Source organism: Vanellus vanellus (assembly GCF_965231255.1).
Source record: "Vanellus vanellus genome assembly, chromosome: 6".
Taxonomy (NCBI): domain Eukaryota; kingdom Metazoa; phylum Chordata; class Aves; order Charadriiformes; family Charadriidae; genus Vanellus; species Vanellus vanellus.
The window spans coordinates 34,756,457-34,784,337 of NC_138911.1; the positions used below are offsets into that span (position 1 = coordinate 34,756,457).

The following is a 27,881-nucleotide window of genomic DNA, read 5'->3' on the forward strand; positions in this document are numbered from 1 at the left end:
CTAAAATTAATGTGCAGTCAAATCTGATTTTAAAAGTCTGACTAAAAAGACACAAGGATTGAAATATTTACATTATACACATTTTCCAATTACAGTGCTATTAGAAAGTGGAATGTTTGAGAATTAAAATATTAACTCAAGCTTCACAGGGCAGCTCCAAGACCAGAGCGGCATCTTCATTCTGTGTGTGTTTTGAACAGGAGAAATTTCTCATTAATGTTAACATTTTTCGTGTGTAGATTATTTCTCTGCCCAATGATCTGTAGTGTTATGCTCCTGAACTACCATCACGTCCCACAAAGTCATTAAGTTAAGTGTTAAATAACATTCATATTTATAACTATGTGACAGCATTGACTGTATATACACACACACACACACTTTAAATCTTTGATTTCATAAGGGTGATTCTAGGTAAAAAAAGGTGGATTTATGTATAAAAGTAGTTGGCTAGAAAAATCTATCTAAAGTTTTAGAATTTAGTCAATGTTTCCATTTCTAGACCACCGAGAAAGAAAACTTAGACAATCTTTAGATCAGTTAAATCGGCTCACAAGCTGTTTAGCGTATTTTTTCAATAATACGCAATTTCACTGGCAAAGGATGCAGCCACTGAGGTCTAGAGCTCACACGCATTTATACTGGAATCGGGCAGACCTACACACGATCTCCTTGGAAAGATTACTAGATTGAAGTCCGTTTGTCCCTTGGAATTGCGCTCTCATCGTAGCCAGGTAGAGGGCACCCACTGCGGTTCTGTGTCAAGTTTGTTTATTAACCGAAGTAACTCTTGATATGCCTTATCAAGATCAGAATTCACAATTGCTGTATCAAAGTAGTGGCCGTTGTTCTGTTCCATCTCCCTTGTCTTCTCTATGATTTCTCTCAGCTCTTCTGGCTGCAGTCAAAAACCAAAGAGTTAGTGTACATGTGTAAGCCTCTCCCCCACCAACAACAGAGTAGCTAAAGGTATCAACACGACTCAGAAAAGTCTTCTACACAAATTTTCATGGTAGTGCTATCAGCTATTGAAAAGTTTACAATAACATTGAACCATGATACATATTTGAAAGCTAAGGGCACTCACGACAATCCTTTCTGACTGGCCATAACTGGCAAACAGTAAATAACTGTCACAGACTGAAGTAAACAAGGAAGATCTAGCACTGCTCATTTTATGATAGTCATCTTACTGAGGCTCTTAAGTCACATTTCTGAAAAATAAGTTAGGTTGCTAAGCCCGTTATCCTTCTGAAAAGGACTGGAGACAGAACTTGGTTCTGTTTTACCTCAAACCAGGACAAGATGGCAGAGATAGTGTGAGAGAAATTTTGAATGGTGTAGAACAAGACAACATTCCTCTGGAGATGTAGCACTACAAACACCAAACAGCCAAAGGCAACAGCTATCGTTGAAATATTTTCACCAAGAAAACAGCAATGAGAACCACAGCGAGAGCTATACGTTTAAGCTGATCAAATAACTATATCATCAGGTAAATGACATTACAGAAAAATGGAAAATGTGATTTGGGTGCTGGAAGGGAGTATGTCAAAAGCAAGAATATTGCACATGTAGATAAATGATGCAAAGGAAGAACGGTTTGTTTTACTTCAGAATTTTTTTTACACTTGGATTCTAAGAGTGTTTTTTTTCTTCTACAGCTTATTTTTGTATTCTATAAAGGAAGTTTCAGGTACAATTTTAGAGATAGTTTTCTAAAGAGGATATTTTCAAAAGGGACTTCAGGCTTTCAAGGTTGGTTTTTTGTCCCCTACATGTTATATAAGCTTAAGAAAATCAAAGCCACATACAGGCATGCATACAAGAAATACCCTTTTCTTTATCAAGGGAAGGGGTTTAACACAGTAGTGTTTACCCAACATAAATAAATACAACTCCAATATGATTAATCAAAAAACAGGCATAGTTTAACACCAATAATAGTGTATTCATTTTTATTGCAAGTGGATTCCTTGACTACTGCAATGAAAAAAAAAAAAAAAAAGGACACACATAAGATTAAGGATTTATGTAAAATAAAGCTTCATTCATTGCATAACCAGGAAGGAGGAAACGTGCCCATATTGACTCAGGGGAAAAAAATATATAAAAAAAAAAGAAAAGAAAGAAATAAAACCCCTGTGTTTTACAACCTGGACTTTAATGGACTTTTGAATCTTACATCCAGGTGATACATCACCCTTGCATCAAACAAGGAGAGCAAAACACCACAGCTGTAGAACACGGTGAGATACAATTCCTGACCAACAGCCATATCAGGAGTCCCTTTGATTCATGCTGGGACGACTGTTCTTCCTCCCTATGAACTGCATTATATTCAGTGAGTACTTTGAAGACACTAAGGTGGCAAAGTGCTCCCACCAACCACTGTAGAGTAGATTTACAGTTAAAAAGCTGAAGATCAACATATTTCATTATCCTAGCAATAAGCACTTTGTATCTCATAAGCTGATAAGAACCTTTTCTGAGCTTTCAGACATCCTGGTTTAACATATGGGTTTAAATTTCATTCTGCAGAACTAACTTCTCATTTAACTTAACAATCTGAACTGGATAAGCTGAGATCTTGACATTGCTGGCTGAAACATGAAAAGTGATCCTACAGGAACAAGCAATAAATTAACTTTATCTGAAGAGTTTTGGAATACATTTTCAAGTAAATGCTTTTCCAAGGGCAGATAAGTTCTCAAGATAAAAACAATAATCATCTGCTCCCTAGTAACTGTTACTCTCAGGTTTACTTGAAGACAAAGTTGGGTTTTGCAGAGTTTTGAAATAAACATCATAGTTTTGCACCCAAATGCAGGGATCCCAACTGAGACATTGTGCCTCAGGATCACTGAATTAGCAGTGGATTCCCTTGCCTCACACCTCCCACATTCAGTCAGGCGAAAGCGTCCCGAGCCCCTCATTTAGTATGGTCTATGTGCTAACCTGGAGCACGCAGATCTCAACTACACCGCTTCCCATATGTTGTCAGTACCGTTACCATCTCCCAATTCCAAATAAAGAGTATACAAATTTGTTTATCATAAGCATTTCATATTTGTAAATAAAAAGCATCATGGCTTCAGAAAAAGCATTAGACACATTACCTTTGGGTTTTTCCCTTCTTTGGCCAATAAAGCACGTAATCTCTCTTGTGAAGGTGGTGCAACAAATATAATATATGGCTTCAAGTCAGAATTACGTAGTGTCTTCAGTGACTGCAGAAATAGGATTTATTAAATATTTAACAGTTCCACACATGAAAAGGGCATTTAGTAATACATTATTCACACACTATAATTGATAATATGCTCTTCAAACACAATGACAATTATACAATATATTAACAGCAGTATAATTAACCATAACAGTATTATCATCACCACTCAGAGCTCAGTCACCTTTTCTTAAAAAAATTGATATTCCAACATTTTTCAGCTTAATGGAACCCAAACATTTACTTTTGTTCAAGAATATTCTTCAATAACTAAACTGAAGGAACATATCTTTTGGTATCCAAAAGCAAAAAAAAAAAAAAAAAAAAAAAAATCAGCTATATTGAGGCAAGTTTCCTGACAATGATAAGGAATGGTATCAGCTTTTAAGACAAAGAAGAGTCTTCAAATACTACAGTTTACTTTAAATATTACAGTTTAACCTTTTCTGTTTTGAAGATTAAAATACAAGGTACCAGAAGCACTAGTACTGTATGTTTAGCATATTTTTTTTGGCAGGTTATATTAAGAGACAGGAAATAAAAAGAACCAAACTGTAGTTTGATTTTTCCAAAAGGTTCCTTCTATGTGTCTCGGGACACACAACTTGTCTCTGAGACAGATTTTTATAACGACAGAATTAGATCAATTTTCAAAATGTTATGAATTTTCAACTTATTACATGCTTTGCGATACCCACGAGCTATTCTAATAAAGTATCACATGGTCCCAATTGGTGATAGCTAATTATACCTTCAATACTACCAGGCTTTACTAACATGTCTGAGTTTTGAGGCTTATTTTGCAGCATTTGTAACACCAGTAGACCTCATGCATAAATATATATATTAGAAAATGGGCTGTGTTCCAGGACTCTGCCTCCTGCCACATTTAACTAAATTTCCCAGTTGCAGTCTGTATACACAGTTTGTTTCTTCTTTCTCCATAATCAAAAGGCCATAGCTAAAGAGCTTTTCAATATTGTTTGGTGTGATGTATTTCAATCCTGTCTCTTACGGAACTGCATAAACATTCCCAAAACACAGTTTCCAAGTATCATCACAAACAACCTCCTCCCCATCTTAAAAAAACCCCAGAGCTCAAAAAGGAATTGGAGGACACGGATGCAAATCTTATTTTAACTAATTGTTCAATTCAGATAGTTCTCACCAGCTTTAAGTATCTGGAAACTAAGGCCCCTTTTACCTTTAGCACAAATAAAGATGGTACGTATATTTCCAAACAAGGAACAAGAAGGCTGTGTTTGTAACACACTAAATAGTTAACTGAACACCACTGAAAGAAAACTTGGAATAAACATGGAAATGGACCTTGAAAACACAGTCATTTTATATAAACCAAATTAATCTCTTTAGATTTTCACAGTAGCTTCTACAATTAGAACACGACAGGCAACAGCTTTGCCATACCTGTGTATGAAGATTTAAAAGGCATATCTTGCCAGAGTTGATTACTTGCCGCACGGAATCTATACTAGTACCATACAGGTTCTTTTCAAACTCTCCATACTCAATGAACTTCCCTGCAGCTATGTCACTCTCAAATGCCTGTCGGGAAATGAAATGGTAATCCCTGCCAGCTACTTCAGTCTCTCGCCTGCTCCGGGTAGTATCTACAAACAAGAGCAACAAAAGAGAAATACACCTGTAGAACTGAAGAGGAGAAATAAATATTTCTCTTAGGAGATACATTGCTAACGAAGCAAAAAAAGACATTTGAAATATCCAAGAAATGCAAATATTTTATTTTCTACAATAAACATCCCTGGACAGATTAAGTCTCCAAAGGCTGAACCTACATTCAGAGGTCTTGTTTATTTTAGCTAGAAGAAAAAAGAAATCGTCAACAAGAAAAGGAAGAGAATGTAGCTGCATTCTGGATGGGAAAACAGCTGCTAGTTGTTTATAACAAGTTACATTAAGCTGTTTGTAAACTAATTTATGGTACATTAGACATTAAAAATATAAAATTCACTGAAATACAGTGGTTTGGAAAGACACTAAAGCCACCTAAATTTAAATATATGCAGCTTATGTAGGTTAAAAATTCTTTGACTGATGTACCCATTTCTTTTTTAAACTTCTGTAACTCACTCCAATTTTATTCAAACTGAAATATATGCACATCTTATAATGCCTCTACAACACTGTGTTGGGACACTGGTTTTGCACTGACTTACCAAAGCTACGTTTTGCCACACAGCTTTATTTGTCCTTTATCCAAGAGCTGACTATATCCTGCTCAAAACCCCCAAACTCTATTTTCAACACAAGATTTATGCTTAGAATAAACAATCGCATCTGCCCGTCAAACTTACGGGGAACTGCAGAGGCAAAGCGATCCACTTCGTTATTCATAAGTCTCTGACGCAATTCATTTTGTCCGCAGTTCTGTGGGCCAATCAGAACAATAGGTCGTTTCCTATTTGCTGGTTGATGATAAAGTGACATCTCCTCGTAGGTCAAAATTTCCTCATTGTCATAATCTTGAGAGAGAAACAATAATAGTCACAACATACTTTACTGCTAGTTGCATGTACTGCCTATCATGCAGTATCAAGGTTCAGCAGGCTCCTGACTCTCTGCCCGGCACCTAACTGTGACTCACCAAGAATCCCAAAGATCACCACTGGCCCAGTAAAATGTGGCGCTTACTTTCCCCTTACTACTGGTATAAGTAGTAGCATAAACTCAAGAAACAACTTTCTTGGCAAGGAACAAGTTTCTAGTACAAGAATAAAACTTTATGCCCAACAACAAAAGTCATTATCCCAAGCCCAAAGTACTTTTGTAAGCATATAGTATAAAAAGCGTACAGACTCTCTGTGGATAAAGTTTCCATTTACTAAACTTAATTATGCGAAGTGAGATGGTATTACAAAACCATAATAAATTGGTTCAGCATTGTAAAATTATGAGTGCTTCCATGCCTAAAAGGCTACCTGTTTTTTTACCCCTCTCATCTGGTCTTTAATAAAGACACCGAACGACCCTACAAATTCTGCCACTTCTTTTACATCTTTCACTAAATGCTAGTACAAACCATACTACTGCTCCCAAACAGAGCGTCATCAGGCAGTATTTCTAACATCACATCCTGAATTTCAGGATTCTTTTCACAAGGCTATTTGTAGAATCTTTTATAGTTGCTTTAAGTGCACATGCTGTGGAGAACATGTTGCTTACCATCATTTTTATTTGCATTGTATAAAACCTTTTTCCGTTTCTTTTTGTTCTTCTTCGCACACCAGAGTTTTCCTAACCAAAATAAAAATTATTACAATCAAATACACATACAATAAAAAGCTTGCTATCCCACTCACTACCTGGATCTTTAAGTGGAGAATTTATTCTGCAATTTTGAGAAGGCATAATATTCTTCATTTCATTACAATAGTTTGGTGTATTAAGCAAATATTGCATGCTGAGGACTTCAACTGAGTCATGGTAGATAAAATTCTTTAAGAAAAAAGGGGCTTTCCAACTTCCCCTACATTATCCTAATTACATTGTACATATTTATGAAAAAACCCCATGATTTATAAAATGATGTGCTAAGTTCAGGCCATTATTTACATGAAGAATTTCAAAGAATCATCCCATTTGTATTACAAAAAATTCAAGCATTTTCTACAACTATACAATGACAAGGTTCCAGATATCACAAATTAGCACGTCTAAAAGAGTTAGATTTTTTTCCTTGGAAAGTCTATACCCAACCTGATTTTTCTGGCTCCTTGTCTTCTTCTATGGTTTGCTTCATTGCTTCTCTTTGTTGCTGAAAACTTTTTCCTTAATGCATTTATAAAAAAAAAAAGTACAAAAGCAGTTAACATTTAGAAACCATTTCCAGACTTTTTTTTTTTTGTAATGACTTACTCATTTTACTTTTTTCTAAGCTTTTACATCTCTGTAAGTTCTAGTAGAATATGACATAAGAGAAATTTAAAAAGAGAAATTAAAATTTAAAAAGAGAAACTAAAATTGCTGTGTAGTGTGTTTATTGTTTTGAAAATATATCCATTAAGAAAGACTTGAAGAACATTATTCTTGAAGAGTATTTTTCCAGGCAAAACTGTCCAGAAAATCGAAACTACTGGAAAGACTACATTTCCCCACTATGACGATGCGGTTTTCTAACTCTTTTTGTATGTCAAATGTGTTCTATTTATACTAAATCTTTTGAACTTCAGCTTGAAAAAGATAGCCTGTATTTAAATCAGTGTTCCTCTCAACCTACTTAAATGTCATAAAGTAACAGTGTGATATTCTATGGAAGTTGAGAAGTCTTTTTTCACTGTATTTAACAGATCAGCAGATCTTTAACGGACTAGAGTGCAGTACATATTTAAATGCAAAAATTATATACTGACTTCAATGTCTGCAAACCCTATTACTCACAGGCCCCCAACAGTTAGAAAGGAAGTGCGACTGTCACAAGGAACTGAAGCTCTTTGCTAGGTGAAAACATGCAGAAAAGCTACCATGAAAAAGATACATATTTCAAACGGACTACTTGATGCAGTAAGAAACCTAACAGCTGCTCTCATCTCCAGAGAACAAGCAGGCTGAAGTCCCACATTTCTGCTGTAAGCAGCCAGCAGAGGGAACTCTGAATCCACAGAGTCCCCAAGGTGGAGGAATAAGGAAGACAAAAGTATCTCTTGAAAGTGAACTGCAGTGGAAGTGGTAGCTTTACTCTGCATTTAACATCTATACATGCAGATGCCTATAAAAGGTGAATCTTCTAAGTAAGTGAATTACATAAGCAACAGTAGTCTCTGTTGCAAGAGGTTCAAAGTCACAGATATTTAAGGTAATGGATATTTAAGTGTATATAAGTCTTTGAAAACCAGAATATTGCTCTTGTAGATATGGGAACGACTGGCTGTCAAGCTTTTTCTAGCGCTTTATTTACCAGGGATAAGGCCTGCCAATGGCTGATTATCTTCATCTCCATCTCTGTAAGCCTGCCACCAGTTTGGATCTTCTTGGCTGATTACATGGAGTATATCTCCCTTTTGAAAAGACAGGCCTAACTCTCGGCAGGGGACGTAAGGGTCATCAGAGGGATCATAGTCAAAATGCGCTTTCACGTGGATCTGTGGAAGATCAAATGTAAAAACAGAAGAAAAAAAAAAACAACTGTGACACCTGAAGAATTAATCTTCATCTTCCTGTGACTGAAGTGGAGCTCTGATATATAAAAACTCCAAGATTCTATAAAATGCAAACTTTATCTGGGACATACAGGAGATATTGGAATGGAATCATTACTTCAGTTAGTAATGGAACAGACACAGTTGTGCCAGGTTGGAGGTGAAGGCCTGAATTTAACTCTTGTTAATTCTAAAGTACATGCGATTTCTTCACCATTTTAGGAGGCAAAAACCCCCGAGCTACTGATTTAAGTTCTTTGCATTCAAAAAGTATCAGAGATCTTCTGATTTGTTTAAAATACCTAAAAAATACAGATTGAAATGCATTTGCTGGGCTTTAGGTGAAGTTTCACTTGTAAAACATTTCACTTTGTCACCAACCATTAATGTTTTTGTTTGGCTGTGATATAAATTGGTGCATTCTTTCTTCAAACTGTTAAAGCTGTCTCAAGAAAAGCATGTTAGCCAAAAAGAAAATGAACAAAGTTTCTAGTATGCAAACTTTTCTTCCCAAAGCATATTTGCAAGTTCCATCAACCCAATGTATTTATATTTTTATATATATATATAAATAAATAGAGAAATTGGGAATTTCAAAACAGAATTTCAGAGGCAGTTCTACTTTTATAATTTCTTACTATTTTAGAAACTGAGTTAAGATCATGCTAAGAGTTTCAGCTTAACCCCATCAATCATTTTCAACAGTTAAATCAGGTGTTAGTCTGGTAACAACTAAACCAATTTAAATGATTGAGTTTTGGTTTTGCTCCACAGTGTAAGTGACCTAGAGAAGAACTTTCTATGCATTACTGGAAAAACAAGGCATGTATCACCAAGCTCAAGAACTTCTGCAGAGCTACTTACAACTGTCTCTTTTGCAGGAGGTGGCTTGCTTTGCTGACTGGGAATCAATACAAAGGTCAGAGTACCATGCATGTCAGCCTGAGACAAAAAAAATAGACTTTTCATATACAGTATCAAAATATGGCTTACAGTTCAGAATTTTAATAACTAACATATTTCAGAAAACACTTCAAAAAATTCCCATAAAAGGCAGTTCCTAACAGCACACCATCTACCCCTTAACTGGTTTAAAAGACAAAGTACAGATACAGAGATTCAGTGACAGGCTAGAAAGCCAAATGTTGATATTCGCATTTTAAAAGCCTAGCATTCTTTATCATACATAAACTATTTCTATTTGAAATGGAGCAGCTGCAATTCTGTCAAGCAGAGACTTAAAAGAAATGGAGAATAATATTCTCTTGTTCTGTTCAAGGATACCAATAAGTGGATCTATGCTGGGAAGAAAAAAATATATGAAAGATTATTATTTTTCTAAAATTGCTTAAGTGGAACACTGTTTTCAAATATAAACATTTCTACTATAATTTTATGCTGTTAACATTAAAGTATATAAAACACTGTTTAAAAATTTAATATACTCAAATCCTGCATCTGTAAAGTACTTAATATCAATATTGCAATCAGCCCTACTAATAAAGTAGAACGTAGTAAGTGTCCTGGCTTTAAAGAATTCTTATTTGTTTGCATACTCTTATATGCAGAGTATGTTTGCACACATAACAAATACCTAGATTAAACGCAAGTGCCAACCTTTCACAAGGTCTACAAGTGTCTCACTTCCTATACATCATTCCATGAACTGTAACACAACAATTTATGTTGCATAAAACCAAAGTGTATGCATGTATCTCAAAAAATTCAGACCTGAGGCTAAAATAAAGTAAACATGACTGAGCATAACATGATTAGGCTGCAGGAAAGGAAAGTCCACAATTTTCAGACAGTGCACACAGTTCCACGGGGAATGCATAGAATTTCACAGTGACTGTGTGAACAGTCTTCTCTAAAGTTGTGCACTTTATTATCACTTGCTTAGCATGTCGTGAGGCAAAATTAAGAAGGAAAGTAATTTCCTTCTTCTGTGCTTGTTTCAAGTATTTTGGGGGGACTAAAGCATTTTAAAACTTCACATTACAAAATACAAAAGACAACATATAAAGAATTAAAAATACTATTTTAAATTAATGATTTTTAAAATCTATTTTAAAAACCTGTAAGGTGTTGTGGTTTTTATTTTTTTCCAATTTTCAGCAAGTAACTTGCTCTTATGTTAATATATCGTGGTTTTAAGTCTTTTCTTCTTTAACTCCAGGTTGCAGGAATTACTGAAGAGCAGAACAAGCTCTCCGCAGAGAACTAAACTGCCAGAGTTGAGTTATCTGTCAAGCATCTACAAAACACTCTTTTCAGAAGCATAGGACTTATCTATGTTTTTTTTAAAAAAATACAGGTGGTAGTGGAGACAATTACAGACTGTGAAGAATCACAGATATCTCTGATCCAAAAAACACATAAAGATTGAAGGCTTTTCAAACAGCTATAAGAATCTTTTTAAATGCTTTAAAAAAAACATCCCAAAACCTCATACACTTCTGCCTCTACTTCCCTCCACCTGATCTCACTCCATGCATTAGTTGAAAAACTTGAACAGCAAATTTCAGAAAAAAACAACTAAAGGTGGAAATTGTCCATTAAAAACTACAGTCTTAGTGTAGCATGAGACAACTTCACCTGTGGATACTGGTGTCTTTTCTTCCTACAATAATGCAACATATAGCGCAGAACCCAAGTCTTTGTCCTGATTTTGATTAATCTATAGAACATAGATCTAGTATAGTTCAAAGACTTACTAAATGTATTTCTCCTTCCCCCCCCCCCCCAAAAGAACCTATTAAATAAGTGCTAGTGGATATTTCTAGTGTTTTGTATTAAAGGTATAAATTAACTTTTTTAAAAAACGTCATTTTCATCTGTTCTCACTTTGACAGAATGGTCTCGCCTGCTGCAATCAGACCAAAGATTAATAGCCATGTTCCAGGTTACCCATCTTGGACTCTGATCAACAGCAGGTGACAGGGAAAAGGATGAGAGAAGAGCAATATTGGGCAACAGAAAATATGGGTAATTCCCAGCTTTTGACATTCTACATTACAGAGCCTTTGAGAGAGAGTACCTCTGCATTTACTAGTTCCTGATGGATTTCTTGCCTGTTGTTTTGACTAACTACTTTTGAGCTGACGCATAATTTTGTTATGAATGGTAAAAGTGTAATAAACAGAAAAATGTCCATGCCAGTACACTGCTAGAAAAAAGGTTAAGGTTTTTATCAGAAGGGAAACAGTAAGAAGTCTAGTCATGTAAAGGTCCTGTGTGATACAGTTTGGGGTGGGTTAAATCTGGCCAGCAATTAAGCACCCACCAGCTCCTCACTCACTTCCCCAGCAGGACAGGGGAGGCAATCGGAAGACCAAAAGCAAGAAAAACCTCATGGGTTGAGGCAAAGACAGTTTAGTAAGGGAAGGGAAAACACCCCAACCCAACAAGTGAGGCAAAGGCACTCACTCACCACACAGTTTTTATTACTCAGCATGATGTTATATGACATGATAGATCACTGTGGTCAATTCAGGTCAGCTGTCCCATCTGTATCCCCTCTCAACCTCTTGCTCACCCCAAGCTTACTTGCAGGCAGGGGACAGAGGGAGAAACAGAGGCCTTGACACTGTGCAAGCACTGCTCAGCAACAGCTAAAACATTGGTGCGTTATCAACACTGTTTCAGTCTAAAACCAGCCTAAACCTCAGCATCATATAAGCTGCTATGAACAAAATGAACTCCATCCCAGCCAGACACTACCACAATCACACAGCCACATGTCTATCGATTGCAGACTCAACCAAAGATGAAAAATCATGGCTTTTCAGAACTAAACGAAGTTTTTCTGAGAAATCATTAAAAACAAGTCTCAAGATGGTAGCTAACTCTTCCACCTTTGTAGTCTTCATTTCTGCAAATAACTGCCATTAAACTTATTAATATCATACTATGCATCAGAAAGAAAACTTAAAAATCACTCTCCACATAAAAACACTAGCTATAAGAATCAAAATAGTTTTAAACTAATGCTAAGTATGAGCACAAATGACAAGCAGAGCCAACAGGCTTCGGTCTTATGAAATGAGTATTTTTTTCAGGGAAAACAAGAAGTGTCCAACTTACCAACAAGTCAAAAACTTCATTAACATCTTTTCCACGAATCTCAATGCCATTAATCTCCAGAACTTCATCCCCTTCATGTAACAGCCCACTCTTCTCTGCGGCACCTCCTTTCACTATTCGACTAATGATAACGGAATCCATTTCATTGCGAACAGTAGCACCCTGTGTAGTAGCAACACGTTCTGAATTTATTATACATATGAAACTCAAAGCCATCTATTGTATATATTCCAAGCCAGTGGAGAAATATTTCTATGCGGAAAGAGAATGCAAGTAACAGCTCAGATGCATACACCAAATGATCCAGTTTAAAAAAAACACCACTTATTTTCTTCAAGCTGCACTAAAGACTGAAGAATTGAATCGCTCCATATCATAAGATTCATGATTTTTTAAAAAAAATGTTTTTCTAAGGAAACACTTATTTGAAAGATGCAAAATAATAGATGAGAGTTGAGGAAAAACAAACAAACAAACAAACAAAAAAACCACACAACCAAAACCCGTGTTTGGCACAAGGCTGTAAGCTCCTCTGCAGCAAAATTTGGGATAGTGACCTCTGTCAAGAAGTCCTGTTCAAACCCAAGTTGACAGAAGTTGTATAGATTCTAAATGATAGTACAGTTACTGATACATGAAGATACACACAAGTTTATCATCTATGACTATTTCTTATTTTGGAGGGAGGAACAGTGTTTACAAGTTAAGCATCACTTCCACATTCAAATTCCAAAACTTTCATAGCAATCTGCAAAGGACAAAAAAGCTTGCTGCCTTTACATATAATGGAGTATCAGTACTTACCAATGGAATATCCCGAGCTTTTTCAATGCGAACTATTTTGACTGTCTCCCCTCCGTATACGCCAACATTCTCATAAATTCTTTCATCTGTCACAGACTCTGGTTGCATTTCTTGTTCAGCAACCTTATCATGAGCCAGTAAAAGTGCCTAGTGTTAAACAAAATCAGCTCAATTACAGAAAACTTCACAGTTTATATGTATGCAAAATAGCAGAGTTCAATGAAATTCTGCAAGTTGAATAGTCTTTGCAAGTTACAGAATATTGGAAAAGGACTTAAGCAATTAAAAAAAAAAAATCAGAGCTATGTAGTGCCTACTGCTACATACTTTCCAAAACTTTCAGCTTGGAAAAGAATAAAAAAAAACCAATCTTGAACACATGACTGCGACAGCACTTACAGCTTCTCCTTCCTAAACAGACAGACATTAGTTTACTATGTATGTGACTGAGGATACAGACGTAAGTTACTGCAGTAAAATCTACTCATGGATTTACAACACCACTAGGGGACAAAATTTCCTTTATGCACCCTACGATAAGCATGAATCAGCTGTCAAACAAGAAAACATAGATAAGCAAAGCAGTTCTTGCGTTGCCCTGACCCTACTGATCTACTGCTACATTGTTTATGTGCAAATTACCCCGTAATACCTGTAGAATGTAGCAAGGGCTGAATACAACCTTGCTCTACACTTGATTAGAAGTTTCCACTTTTTGGTGGAAAATGAAAACTACTCATCTAGAAAAATACTAGGAGATCTGCACAGAGTTGAAGCATAAAAATCCATCCTTGCCCAATCCGCCCAAGACATTTGCAAAAAATAAGTTATACTGAAAACAAGACCAAGAAATATATCCATTAGGTGAGAAGTTCCATTTTGTTTTACCTGCATGTGTGGGGCATTCAGCAAAGCATTAAGCTCCTGCCCATCCTTGTGGTGACTGGGTTTCAAAACACTCTGTACCTAAAAAGAAATCGAGTAGTAAAACTCTTAACTTACCCAGTGATTTATCAATCCACCCTCCACTACTCAAGCACAACCCCCTAGCTGCAATTATTCATTTTACTGAAAGTAAAGTGTATGCATGCAATTGTAACACTGGTTGAACTTGATCTGGTACACATTAGGAAAATGTACAACGAGACCACAGGACTACTGCAGCGTATCTTGCCTCAGTGATTATCTACCAAATCTAAGCTGGTATCCGATGCATCACAGAGATTTGACAATACCAGAGACTCGCAAGGAGCGAGTGCAAAGATGCACACACACACAAAAAATTAAACTCTAGAAAGGAACATGATAGTGAAATCATTCACAATGAAGCCTATTATATAAGTATGCTGGGTCTTTTAAAACGGACTCATTTCTCGTTAACATGACTAGCCTCCTTATTCCTTAAAAGCAGATGGTTTACTCTTACCCAAACTATTTCCACCAACACCAAAAACAAAGATTCCAAGACAGGTTTTGCAATGCATCCTGGAGCTCCTGCCTTATAAAGTCTATGAGTCAAAACTTCAAAAGGCCCCAGGAAACCAGGTTTCTTTGGCTGGTTCCCAAATAATCCACATTAACACAAAAACAGTTTTTGCTCCAGCAGCTTCAGCTGCCTGAAAAGGTTTGCCTTCTCATAGTTACCAAACATGCCTTGCCATCATTTCTTGCAGATACTAGAAAATCCTGGTACGCTTGTAGAGAAAGCTAGAAACAGGGAAGTCCCTCTTATCCAAAGGTGAGGCGGAAGATACTTTCCATAGCCATTATCATCTGGCCCAATCCAAAATCTGGCACAAATCCAAAAGTACAAACGGATCCAGAGACAGCAGGAGTAGATTATACATATCAGAACAGCAGCTTTCAGTGGGATGAAAAAATATTTCGGAGCTTTTTACTTTTAAGATGAGGTAATGCGACATCACATAGAATTAAGAAGCCACAAGTTCCAAAGTGAAAATAATGAAGATTTTGTGCGATCTAACAATATCCAAAGATCTGAAGAGCCTCTATCCTAGCAGCAATTATGTACAGAAATGCTAACAACTCTCTTGGATGCCACCAGATGACAGTACTGAAAACAGTAAACATAATTTTAAATTCTAGCAGAAGCTACTAAATCAACCGTTCCCATGGAGCAAGATCCTTACATTGCCAACAAAACACTGTCGCATGGAACAAGCTCCTGTGCTTAGCAACAAACCTGGCAAAACCTCCAAAAATCTTCCTTCTGACATCCCTAGAACATGCCTCATGGTGAGCAAACCTAGTCTAGCTTAGAAAAGTCAAACAAGAAGCCAGATTTAGGCAATTTTTTAACAGATATTTTAAAACCCTAGAAAACAAAGAATTCAGCTTCATGTAAGCCTGACCTCAGTCATATTTCTGAAGGCCAGGAAGCTGTTATCCCCTGCTTAGCCTGAATTTTGGGATGACATATAGCAGACAGAGCATGATAAAGGATCTATTTCACTAACAAATTTTCCTCTGTTGATAGAAGAGATTCTTCTCAACAAGAGACTTTCTCAAAGGTTTAAGGTCTCTAACTTTCAAGGGACTTTCAATTCCTTTCTTGAAGCAGCTACAAAAAACTTTAAAGCCTTATTTATCCAATCTTTATGACCCTTTTACAGGAAAACCTACTCAGAAAGCAACTTAGAAGTCCTGCAAGCAAGAAAACCTGTTGAATGCAAGGCCAGAGGATGGGGATTTGACAGGGGAAAAGAAAGCAACCAGGCCCAACCAGTTATTCTGTGTGCGGTGAATAGCCTTTATTCAAGTTGAGTTTCTGCTTTGAATAATTTAATTATTCAAAACTTTAATAGTCCCTTCCCCCTCCCCCCCTTAAGAGAAAGATAGATTTATTATTTTCTTATTTAATGAAGCACTAGGAAAGCTTCAGGCTGCTATATACACCACTTACTACACCAGTATTGCCGCATGTCAGACTCCTCTGTTACTCATGGTAATGAATCCCACAGTTTTATCAGAGGAAGAGATCTGAATGTAGGCTGTCATTCCAGAAGTGGCACACTACAGACAGTGTAGGCAGCACACACTAAATATGGGGCAATGACAGTATCTTCTTAACTCTTCAGCCTTGCTTCTGTTGTTAATGATGTTAACTTTAGTTCAAGCAGCCCCCCAAAAAAGCTATCAATTTGGTTTCATTATACACACTACAGGTCAGAGGTGTGTACTGTGGAGGCACGCACTGGAGTGATATTAAACATTCAGAATTTAACCACATCTGCAAAATCCTGTTGTTTACTCTCAGGTGAGCAGGAACATCAGACAGTATACACACACATTGTAAGGTACTTATACGAGAATTACAAGCTTCCAGTGCATCCTCTCAGAAGTAGAGATTGAGTTTAATTGCCTGCACTTGCTGAAGTGAAAAATAGCAAGTCTGAAACCTTTAGAAACATAGTCTATATAAATTGAGCCTATATATTTATATATATTTGATAGCAAGAATACCTTTATGGTATTTGATACGTGCTGTTACAAGCCAAAAATTACAAACAACTTGAATGCTGCATCAGATGTTCTTATAAGGTCAAGATTCAGACCATGTTCCCATAATCCTCCCCCCCCCCCGCCCCCTCCCATCTTGGTCAAGTTTAAATGGATTTAAAATCAATTTAATTACACTTGATGTTTACTGGCTATTTTTATTTAAGACTTGGAGTATACCACATTACATGGAGATTAGCTCTCCAAAATAAATTCTTTAAGCTCAAGTGCTTCATTCTACCTTTTTAATTCAATTAAAGTTTATCAAAAAAAAAAAAAGGAAAAATCTTCAGTTCTTGGCGCCTGGTTATCTGAATCTGTAGGAAAAGTTAACAGTACAAGTATACTACTAGTTTTAAGAATTCCCTAAAGAGGACTAGAAAATAAAAATGTACCATTCCACTCTCATGTACTGTTAATGATTAAAAAAAAAGCAAAAATCAAAAAAGTTTTCACAACAGAGTATTCATACACATATGATTTATAAAAGCAAATCATCACTTAAAGAGTAAATGAAAACAGATCTTTTTAATTAAGTTCAGCGTAGCAAATCACAATTCCCCCCAAACACACTTCCAAAAATGTAATTTATATTTTTTTTTAAAGGGAGGATGTTTCATGTTGCAATATGAAATTGTGTTACAAACTGTCTTTTCCTGTTAGAGCTACAGAAGCATGAGCTCTAGAACAGGTTCTCTTCCACACCATAAAGCCTCAGACGAAACAGCTGTCTGCAGCTTAAAATTAGAACACGCACTCCAAAACAGAGTTGTACACTGTTGCTGCTGACCTGTACACTAAAGTATGCACATTAGCATTACTTGCCATTTAAAATTAATGCTATGCATGTATCTGCTATTTTGCTTTCTTGTATGTCTTGTGGCTTTTATCATCAAGATATTATCAGTATCTTAAATCCAGGCTTTTGCAAGTGTCTTTACAAAAACACCCTGAAGTAAGTACATGAACTGCTTTCTGGGGGAGCTTCTTATGTCCATGTTTAGGGATAGAAAACACAAGACTCAATGAAATGTCACAGTACAAGAAAAAAAGCTGGGCATGCAAGATAGACACTTTGTCAAGGTAAAAAAAAAAACACACCCAACCAAAAACTCCCCAAAAAGAAAACAAACCCCACTCCATCACACAAAACAAAGACACCAAATAATCAAACCAACTTTTCCTAAAGCAGAAATAATTTCCTTCCATACTGCTACCGTAATACAGAAGCTTTGCCAAAAGGAATAAGGGATCTGAAAAATAAGTGTAAAGTCTTCTGTTCAGGCAAGACTAAGAAGTACAGAATGATGTGAATGGAGGCCTCAAAGGTGTTCCTCTTGAGAAACTTCTACCAGCTACAGAAATATTTGTCCTGAATTTCTGGCTCGACCATTTCAGGATGCTATTTAACATATTGCAAAATACAAGTCGCTTAAATACACCAGAAGCTGAATCACTGAGAAACTAGATTACATCTGAAAATAGGAACAGACATATGCAATATATTGACTTTTCAGGAATTTCAAGGCTGGACAAGACAAGGATGAGACATTAAGAATCAAAATGAGGGCAGGAATGTGTTTGCCTTTTATGTAATAGTCTTCTGGGTGATGACAAAATTCCATTAGTTTAAAAATTTTAGATTAAAGAAATATTTTCTTTATGCTTAACCTTCTTCATGGATTGCTAAGAGACACAAAACTGGCTTTGCACCACCTTCTTATTTTAGGATTTACCAAATCACCTGAAAAGAGAAATATGTTGGGAAGGTGAGGGGTAGGGAAGATGGGGAGGAACATGAAAATTTGAAAACAGACCTACAAGTTTTCCTAGTTTTCCTTGGAAACTTTTATTAAGCAGGAAATAAAAGGACATCATATCCACGAAAGGGAAAAATCAGCTTTTTTAAGACATAAATCTGTAATAGTCTATACTATAAATGGAGATTCAAAAACTCTAGCTTGTATCTGAACAAAATCCCAAACTAGGCCTGTGTAAAGCAGGTGTTTAGGGAAGTAGTTTACAAACCGAAGTTAACTGAAAAGGTTTCTTCAGGCTCTCAGATATTGAAGAAGCCTAGTGAGGATCCTATAGCAGCCTACAACTGATGAATAAGCCAGAGGGAAGCTCTTATGTAAAATAGTCCCACCTGGTTTTGGCACCTTACTGACAAACCTAAACAGGAAAATCCTGAGCTGCAGTTTAATCAGCACACTGCGCCTTTAGGTAACATTTAAATAATGTCCCTCAAGAATCAGTAGTTTCTTCTGCAGAAGAACTTCAAATTTGCTGCAAAGCTGTTTTCCTTGACTTACAAGGTTGAAGTCTAGCAAAAGGAAGGAGAATGGAAAGAGCTGTTGAAAAAAAATTGCTTCAGGCAGAAAGAAAACCAGATACTAAAAATAAAAAAAAAAAAAAAAATCAACTTACTGCCATACTGAAATTGGAGGAATGTGCCTTTGAGCAACTGGAGAATGGCTATACACTGGCTTAGGTACTCCAGCTGGTGTACCTGAGCCAGTTTTGAACAGGTAAGTTTGGTTCACTGGGTGCTAAGTGCTGGAACATTTACCCAGCCTCTGAATCTGGCTTTGCTGAACACTACAGTGTTATGCTTGCACCAACACTGGTATTCAAGGTAGCTAGTTTGAAGTTAACAAATGTATATCCGTATAAGGCATAGCCAGACCTCACTGCAATATAAACATGTACCAGATCATGGAAAATGAAGACAAAGTTATTGAGCAACCCCTCAGAGGGTCTTAGCTGCATCCAGCCACATGTGAAAACTCATTCTGTTTACATCAACTTTGTATCTGATGAGTTTCCTGTAAATTGCTACTAATGCTTATAAAGCTACTGTATTGCCCATCTATATTTAAGTCAATAACCCTCAAAGAAAGTAGTTAGCCTGGCTGAAACTGTAAAAGTATTTCAAACAGTAAAGATCTTCCTGAAAATAAAGTTAAAAAATCTCGGTCAAGTAACTTCTAAAAGTAATTAAGAGATCAAAATTAAATATTGAAGGGATTTGTTGCTCACTTTAAAGCAGAATGCTTGTTTCCAGCATGGCTGTATATTCAGAGATGTCTCCCAATTTAAGAACCATAGCTCAACTCACAGGAAAGTCACAATAACAGAGAAATGTAATTCAATTTCTGAATGCTTAGAATAAAGAATAATGAAAGTAAAAGAGTCAGATTTTCATAATCCCTTTCTTTTCCTGTGTTTAAACATAGTACTTTTCTGTCACGTATCTATCCATGCTAAAAAGGGGAGTTCTTATCCCCAAAATATTTTTCTGGTTACTTTGGAAATCTGGAAAAACCGGATACAGCAATCAGTGACTATTATAATCCCTTTCATATTCAACATTCAATAACTCAGACAAGCTTGACAAGTACATATTTCAACAACAGCCATGATTATAGGTTTCGTATATATCACAGAGATGCATACTGTACATACCTCTTGTGCTAGTTCTTGTGCATTGGAGATGAGAGGATATGGAGGGCTGGCTTTGTTCATGTGGACTGTAACAGCATTGTGTATCTTAAACGCATTCTGAAAATCAGTATTTTGAACAAGCTGTAAAATGAGAGAGATATCCTCTTGGCTCTGAGGGTCTACCAAAACGTGCTGGATATGCTTAAGAGAAGTTAACAGTTCTTCCACTTCTAGGTAGGAAATAACAAAATAAGGTACGAGTTAATATAAACATTAATTATGAATATTGTTAAGATTTTTACCAATTTTTTTTTTGCTGTTCAGCTTTTAATCAGCAATGATAGCAAATTTAGCAGTTATCTATTATTCAGTCTGACTTTTATTAGCAGAACATATCTGAATCAAAAAAGACCCCAAGTGAGTAAAAAAGGAGAAATTAAAAAGCTATACACTGTTAAAATCTAAATTCCTATTGCAGGAGCAGTTCTTCTCTGAAAGAAATCACTGGTACATAAAAGATCCAATAATTGCAGCTCATGTATAGCTCAACGGGAGAAAGGAACTATTTTGCCATGTGAAAATAACTCCTTTGCTAAACTAATGCTGATGCACTGAATAGTTGCTGCTGTTTTGATACATCTTTCCATGCCTATCTGCCACATATGGCAGACAGATACATCTCAACTAAACATTGCTTACTTATACAATGAGTGTTTGTTAAGTAAACTACACTCAGTTTCTAAACACAAAATTATGCTCAGTCACAGCACATTAAAATAAAAAGGTAAGGATAAAAAAAAAAAAAAAAGATATCTAGGGTCAGAGTTCTGAAAGTCATTTGCACCAGAAGAAAGTCCACATCTTTTACCTACGAGATTACGAGTTCAGCTTGGACCATAAAATATTTTAACACATTTTAATAACCACTTTCTACATGTTTGCAGAATACTGTAAGTTCTCAAAGCTCAAAAATGTAGTACATGTAATCTGATGGTTTACAGGTGCTTCTTAAAGACTGTTAACAAATTTGCATATTTTTTTTTTTAAACCAATCCTCATTTCTGCAAAATGTCACTTCTCAATAGTAAGTGCTTGAGGAACAAGAAATATGAATAAATTATAAACCCATGTAAGAAATCCTCAAGCAGACTAAAAAAACCCACAGTGAACGTTTTGAGCCTGAATTAATGTATGCATTCTCACACATTATCTGAAAAAATTCTGTTCAACCACAAGAGGCTGGCCAGCTACCTTTTATTTTAATAAATTCCAGTCAGCTAAAATTTTGAATCCTAGTATTTTTTAAAAATGAACAACAAAGAAAATCCCAAATTGTAAAACTGCCAGTTGATACTGAGCTCAACCTCTCTTACTGGTATCAAAATATCAGCTTTAATTCTAAGTTTTAGTAACCTTCATTTATTCATTATGAGCTAATTGATAGCATTCCTGTTTTAATATTATTTAAGACATCTACTAAGTTGCATTTTTTACATGAAAAAAAATCACAGTAGATACTGATCACTAACACAGACACATTCTGCCTCAAATTCACCACTACACTGAACATGCTAGACTCAAACTTGTTGAGCACAAAATTAAAAAGGTTGATAATAGGCACATGAAACCCTTAAAGCCTAATAAAATAGGTTTAGTGGTTTTAATTTCAGACAAAGCATACCTACATCTGTGTTTACAATTTTGAGTTTGCAAGTCAGCCTTCTGTATAATAAAAGGAAGCAAATGATCCAGAGCTACTACTCTTGTACTTTACTATCTGCAGGACAGTAAAAAAAGAAAAAACAACCAAAAACCTCCAAAACCATTCCATGCATGCTAAAAACATCCTACCCACCAAAGGTCAAGGGCTTCTCCCTGTAACCACCAAGGAAACAAAGGGCAGCAGTACAAAAGCTGTCCAGAAAGCTCCAATACCAGCTGTGCAGGATATTCTACAGGTGAAATCCAGCACAGCTCACAACACTAATTAAGGTGGCCAATGTCTCACTAGGGAACTGTATACAAAATATACTGCCTACCATACAGGGAGAAACGCCATTTGAAGAGAAGGCTAAACAACGCTCTTCAAGCAAGAATATTTGCTAAATAGCATGATGTCAGCTGATAAATTTCTTATCTAGTGGAGTATGCAGACTACCAAAGCGTCTCAGCGACTGGTTCTCCTGACTCTGAGGAACTGCACTATTTTCAAGCATTAAAATAATGTAAACCAGTCAGATGTTATTCTAAAGTTCCTACTAATAAGTGTTCAGCTAAAAAAACCCTACACCAACCCGAAATTCTGTTGCTAGTGTTACCAGATTGAAAGAACAGTGAAGCACTAGAGAAGAACCTAACTTCTAGTATTTCCTATTCATGAATTATTTTGTTCAATAATTTTGGAATTGTCTATTCCCCCTTACATATCTGAGAATTCAAATACATACACACACATTTCTTTCTAAGACATATTCTATATAAGATAAATACATATAGAAAGATAGACATCTATAATAAAAAGATAGAAATATGTATTCTTTCTCGATGCCTCTATATATTCTCTCTTCTGCACTTTACTCGTTCCTCATATGTTGCCCTTTCTTACAAACTACCACAGTACTCTCCACTCGGTATAATTTCCTTCTACCCTGAATCTTCTTAAGTGCTGGACATAAAAGCCCTATACCAAATGCGAACCATGAAACAGCAAACATGTACCCCTCTCATCACAATTCTAAAAGAAATAATGCTTGAAAGGAGAGAAATTAAATATTCCCACAAAGCTAGCAATTTATTTTTAGTCACTTGTTTAATAAAAAAAAAACAACCAAACACAGATAAAAACACATAGAAATGTGGCTTTACACATGCCTAACTCTCTCTAGGCTCCTGTTTCTGAATTCTAAATCACAGATCTGGGTTTGTTTTTTTTTGTTTTGTTTTTTAAATAAATGCCAGGTAACAAAAGACTCCATCCTATTGAAAGTAAATGTTTCCCTGTCTTAAGGAAAAGTAGTTCAGTAAAAGACTAATGTCTGCATTTACTCACAGAAAAATGTCAGGGTTCTTTTGCAGAACAAGTCCATTTTTTAATCGCAGATCAATTAGCAATCGACTACTATTTTTTTTTTTAAAGTCTTCTTGTAAAAGAAGCGTTGCAGCCTTTTTTCCATTAAGCTATGAAATGGCTGGAATGTGACTGAGCACTGTGCGATATAAGCATTAATCAAAAGACTGCCAGGGCAAAAGTATGCAACTGCAGGGGAGGACCCACGGTCACAGCTTAATATGTTAGATTAGAAAAAGAAAAAAAGAAAATAGTTGCTGTTTATCACCTTAAAAAAAATTATGAACAGCAGACTTAAGAAGATACAACTGGCTTTATTATATGTCAGAACCAATATCTTAATTCCCAAGTTTTTCCATAGATCTCTAGAGTAGTCTATGTCTTGGTACTAGCACTCGAATGCTCCTAGCATTCTAATGCTCCATATATTAACTGAATCACAGGGATTAAGAAAAGTATTGTTCTATCCAAAACTATGTCTAAAAGCTTATTTATATTTATAAAATATTTATACAAGTTAAAGTTTTTCCCAAGATATAGAAACAAAAAATAGGCCGCTTTTCCCCTAATAAAAAAAAAAATAATAATTCACTGTAGCCAGAGGTTTACCTACATGAAATGTCAGTTACTCATCTAAATAAATTAACTAAATTAGCTGAATGAACCATAGCAAACAACATATTTTCTGTGTTTAATAAAAGCATACTGCTGTGAAAAAAGCCAGTTACTTACATGCACATGTTCTAGGTGCACAGAAAGTTATTTCCATTAAGACAGCTGTCTAAATCATGTATTGTTTTGATAACAAACATGCCCTTTAGAATTGTTTTGATTAGGTGTCCTGTTTGATTTTTATAAATAAAATCCAATTTTTTTAATCTAGTCTTTTTTTTTTTAAAGATGAAAAGATTAAAGGCTTGGCAAAGATCTGCCAAATTAGACACTGGCGCTTATTAAACATTTTCAACACTAAAAATACAGACAATAAGGTCAGTGTTCTTACTTAAAACACAGATTTCTAGCAGAGGCTCTATGGATTAACACACACAAAAAACCCACCCCACAAAAAACCAAAACTAAAATAATTAAAAAAAAAAAAAAAAAGACTGAATAAAGGTAGTTGAACATCTCTCTAATTCACTAGCACCTGCCCAGGTTTATTTGGGGTTCTCCTAACAAAACTTAAGAGATTTGTGAAAGTGACTAAGGTCTCTTACCTGGACATCAAAAGTGGAAAGATGGAAAGAGCAGTGTAGATCAGAAGTTCAGTATAACGAAATAGACAAACTGCAAAAAGTTTCCCATACTAGCAGTTACATTTTGGACAATGTTATGGGCTAACAAGTTTCTTGGAGACCAAAACCTTGTAAATTTTAAATCTGGCCTCTCCAGGTATTCAATAAACAAGCAGAAGAATTAACAATAATGGACTCAAATTTTCTCTATGACACCATATTATTTTGTAAATGTGTGTGCATATATATTGGTAAGGCAACATACCTAGCCCTGATACCAATCAGAAACAGACAGCTTTCAGAATAAAAAATTAATTATTTTTTTTAAATTCAGCAGAAGTGTCAGATGTTAGAACAATTAATCCAGGAACTGTAAAAAAGGACATACTTAATAGTGGAGGAAAACTTTGGAAGAGGCTAAGTTACTGAAGAAGCACTTTGTTAAATTTAAAATTATGACTCAGTTTTTGACAGCAATAATGACCAAACAGAGATTCTTTATGGACTATATAGGTTAAGAGATCACACCATTTCATTTAGAACTTTTTTTTTTAAAGTTTGCAATAACTCAACAACACAGCTGAATATAATTGAAAGTACAACTATAACAGGAGTACTAAACTATTATAAATCCTCTCTTCTTAAATCTTAAGTCTACCTGATCCAAATTGTTACTGTAATTCTGTCTAGCAAAATAACAGTAGTATATTTGTATGCCTGTCAATATTATGTTATGACTTCTCTGATTGAAACAGATGCCTATGAAGCCCTAACTCGGCTCTCTCGTGCCTATATGGATATATCATGATTTAGTCTAAATGCATCTCCTAAAGCTCCTTGCCTTTCTAGCTCAAAGAACAGATGATATTCACTCAGCAAGCTAGTCAATACTTCTGCTCTAAGCAACATACTTTTAAGCCTTATTTACTGCAATTCAGAGTAGAGACAGACAACACTACTTTCTGATTTTCATGGTATTCGAACACTGATGGGAATAGCTTTAGTTAAATCATGCTATTTACTACTCTGTTTTTAGAGAAATATGCTGACAGCAGAAAAATAATAAGAAGCAAGCTTTGATTACAAAAGTGAAGAGGAGTTTGTCCTCGTGGACAAACTCATCTCGTCATTTTCCTTCAAGATGCATCTTACCCCATATATTGCTATTCCCTAATTTCTCTCTTTCCACATACACACACCTCTATATTCTTGTCTCCAGTGTTTGGTGTTTTTCTTCTTACATCAAGTATTCACACAATCCTAGTTTCCATTCACACTGATTTCCCCCCTTCTCTTCTTGCTGAGCCAAACCTAGTTACCTCCTTCCAGTTTTCCACAAATACTGTCTTTCTCTCACAATCTCTCAGCTTTACCCACAGCCTATACCCATTTTATCCCCACATAGATATTTTCAAAATGGCCTTTCATCATCACAGTAGTTTCTCCACCATTACCTCTCCTGTTTAAACAGCTTCAGCTAACTCCATCTCCTTACTGGTTCTCAAGCTTGCCAGACCCATTTCTCACCCCTACCAGCTTCCATGCCTACCTTCTTTGTCCATTGGTTTCCACCTAGCCCTCCCTCTTAGTTCTCAGCATCTCTGGCATGAAACCTAGCCTCAGCTTTCTAATTCCAAGCCACTCTTTCCTCCTTTCCATAGTTCCAATTTCCGATTTTTGACTTGTGTAGTCAGTCTTCAGAGCTTTCAGCCACTGTGGCTAAGCAAGTCCCAACAGAAGTCACTTCTGCTGTTTGACGTCAATCTTTGCATCTTCTGCTTTGTGTTCCCTCTAAGAAGAGAATTTCACAATCAAATATCTAGCACTTCATTAAGTAAAGAATCTGCTTCTCACAAGGAAATCTCTTGGGCAGAAGCTGACAAGCCCTTCACTAAAACAAGGTACACACCTGCCCTGTTCATAACTGACCCTACTTTCAGCGGGAGGTTGGATGGGATGACTTCCTGATGACCCTTTCAACCTAAATTTTCCTAAAGAGGGACTTGTAAAATAAGGATTACCAGAGGTTAGGGAACAGAGCCATGTCTTTAGCAGAAATGTTGCTTGGGCACACAAATACTAAAGATAACACAAAAAAATTAGCAATTTGATAGCTGTTTTTCATCGTCTATTCTCAACAACCAGCCAAAAGGGAAGAATAGCAAGAATCTTTACTGCAGCCCAAAAAAAAAGGCACCTTTTAAAGCAGTCTGGATCTTCAAGCAGGTATAGATCTGAAAATCTGAACTGTACTCCTACAAATTCTCAGTGCCTCTTTTTCACTGTAGTAACACATCCTGTTTTAGATAAATACTTCTGTTTGAGGAAGAAAAGTTAGAAACGTTTTCTACAAAAAACCAATGACAGCTATGAAATTAAGAATTTCAGAATCTATTTCTTCAAAAATTACTAACGTTACATTTTCATCAATGTCTACATGCCACGGTAGGCAGATTTTCACTACCAATGCAGATAAGAGAAAATGTAATTATATTAAGTGACAATTGATAATGCGAAACAGCTAGAATAAGAAACCACCAGCATGCTTCTCAAAATATTTTAAAACTCTTGTGTTTTGCTTTTAAATGACAATAAGTGTTCATTCACTGCTTATTCTGCTCTGTGCTTCAAACATAATAAGCATGGTTTTCCCCAGCCTAAAGAGGATGGAGACATCCACTGAATTCATACGTTATCTACAGGGCAGATAACTGTCCCCAAATGGATAGGTTTTGAAAAGCCACTTGCTGAAGCACATAGCCTGATGCTTGACTAAATAAAAAAATAAAAAAAAACAAAACAAAAACTTAAGCCACGACAAATCCAAAGGACCAGAAGACTTTAAATCTGTATGGGAAGAATTAGCTAAATTAGGTTTTCAATGGCCTAAAAGAACATTAATACCAGCTAATTATTTCCTCCATTAGCCCATTCGTTACATTTTACCCACCTAGTGTCTTCACAGTATAGTGAGGACTCTCCAAAACAATCCCTTCTTCTGTGTCAAATATTGGATTATCTATTCCAGTTTTAGGAGGAATTTGTGCTAATTTCTTTAGTCTCATGGAAGCAGTAAGGTCCAATTCTTGTTTCTTTCCCTCTTCTTCCCGTCTGCGCCTTATGTCCTCTTGCTGCTGACGGATTCGCTCAAGTTGAGCGCTCCGCCGCATGGGCATCATCCTGGAGCCCAAATCCCCAGGGCAATCAACAGCCATTTCTCTGTGTTTCTGAGGTTCCTCAGTAGATGCAAGATCCACATTTTTTGCTTCGCTGTCAGAATCTTCTGTGATGTGTCCATTCATATGAGAAGTTGTCAT

At 36.0% G+C, this 27,881-nt stretch overlaps 1 protein-coding gene across 1 annotated transcript; it reads right to left on the reverse strand.

The window, feature by feature from the left end:
• PALS1 (protein associated with LIN7 1, MAGUK p55 family member) lies at positions 1–27,881 on the reverse strand (the record flags this gene model as incomplete). The annotated part of the gene is made up of 13 exons (XM_082485582.1): positions 1–898; positions 3,120–3,230; positions 4,658–4,860; positions 5,566–5,733; positions 6,434–6,505; positions 6,968–7,039; positions 8,166–8,349; positions 9,271–9,348; positions 12,493–12,654; positions 13,297–13,443; positions 14,185–14,262; positions 20,284–20,492; positions 27,515–27,881. The coding sequence occupies 13 exons, from the start codon at positions 27,879–27,881 to the stop codon at positions 722–724; spliced, it is 2,028 nt and encodes a 675-aa protein (XP_082341708.1). The 3' UTR covers positions 1–721.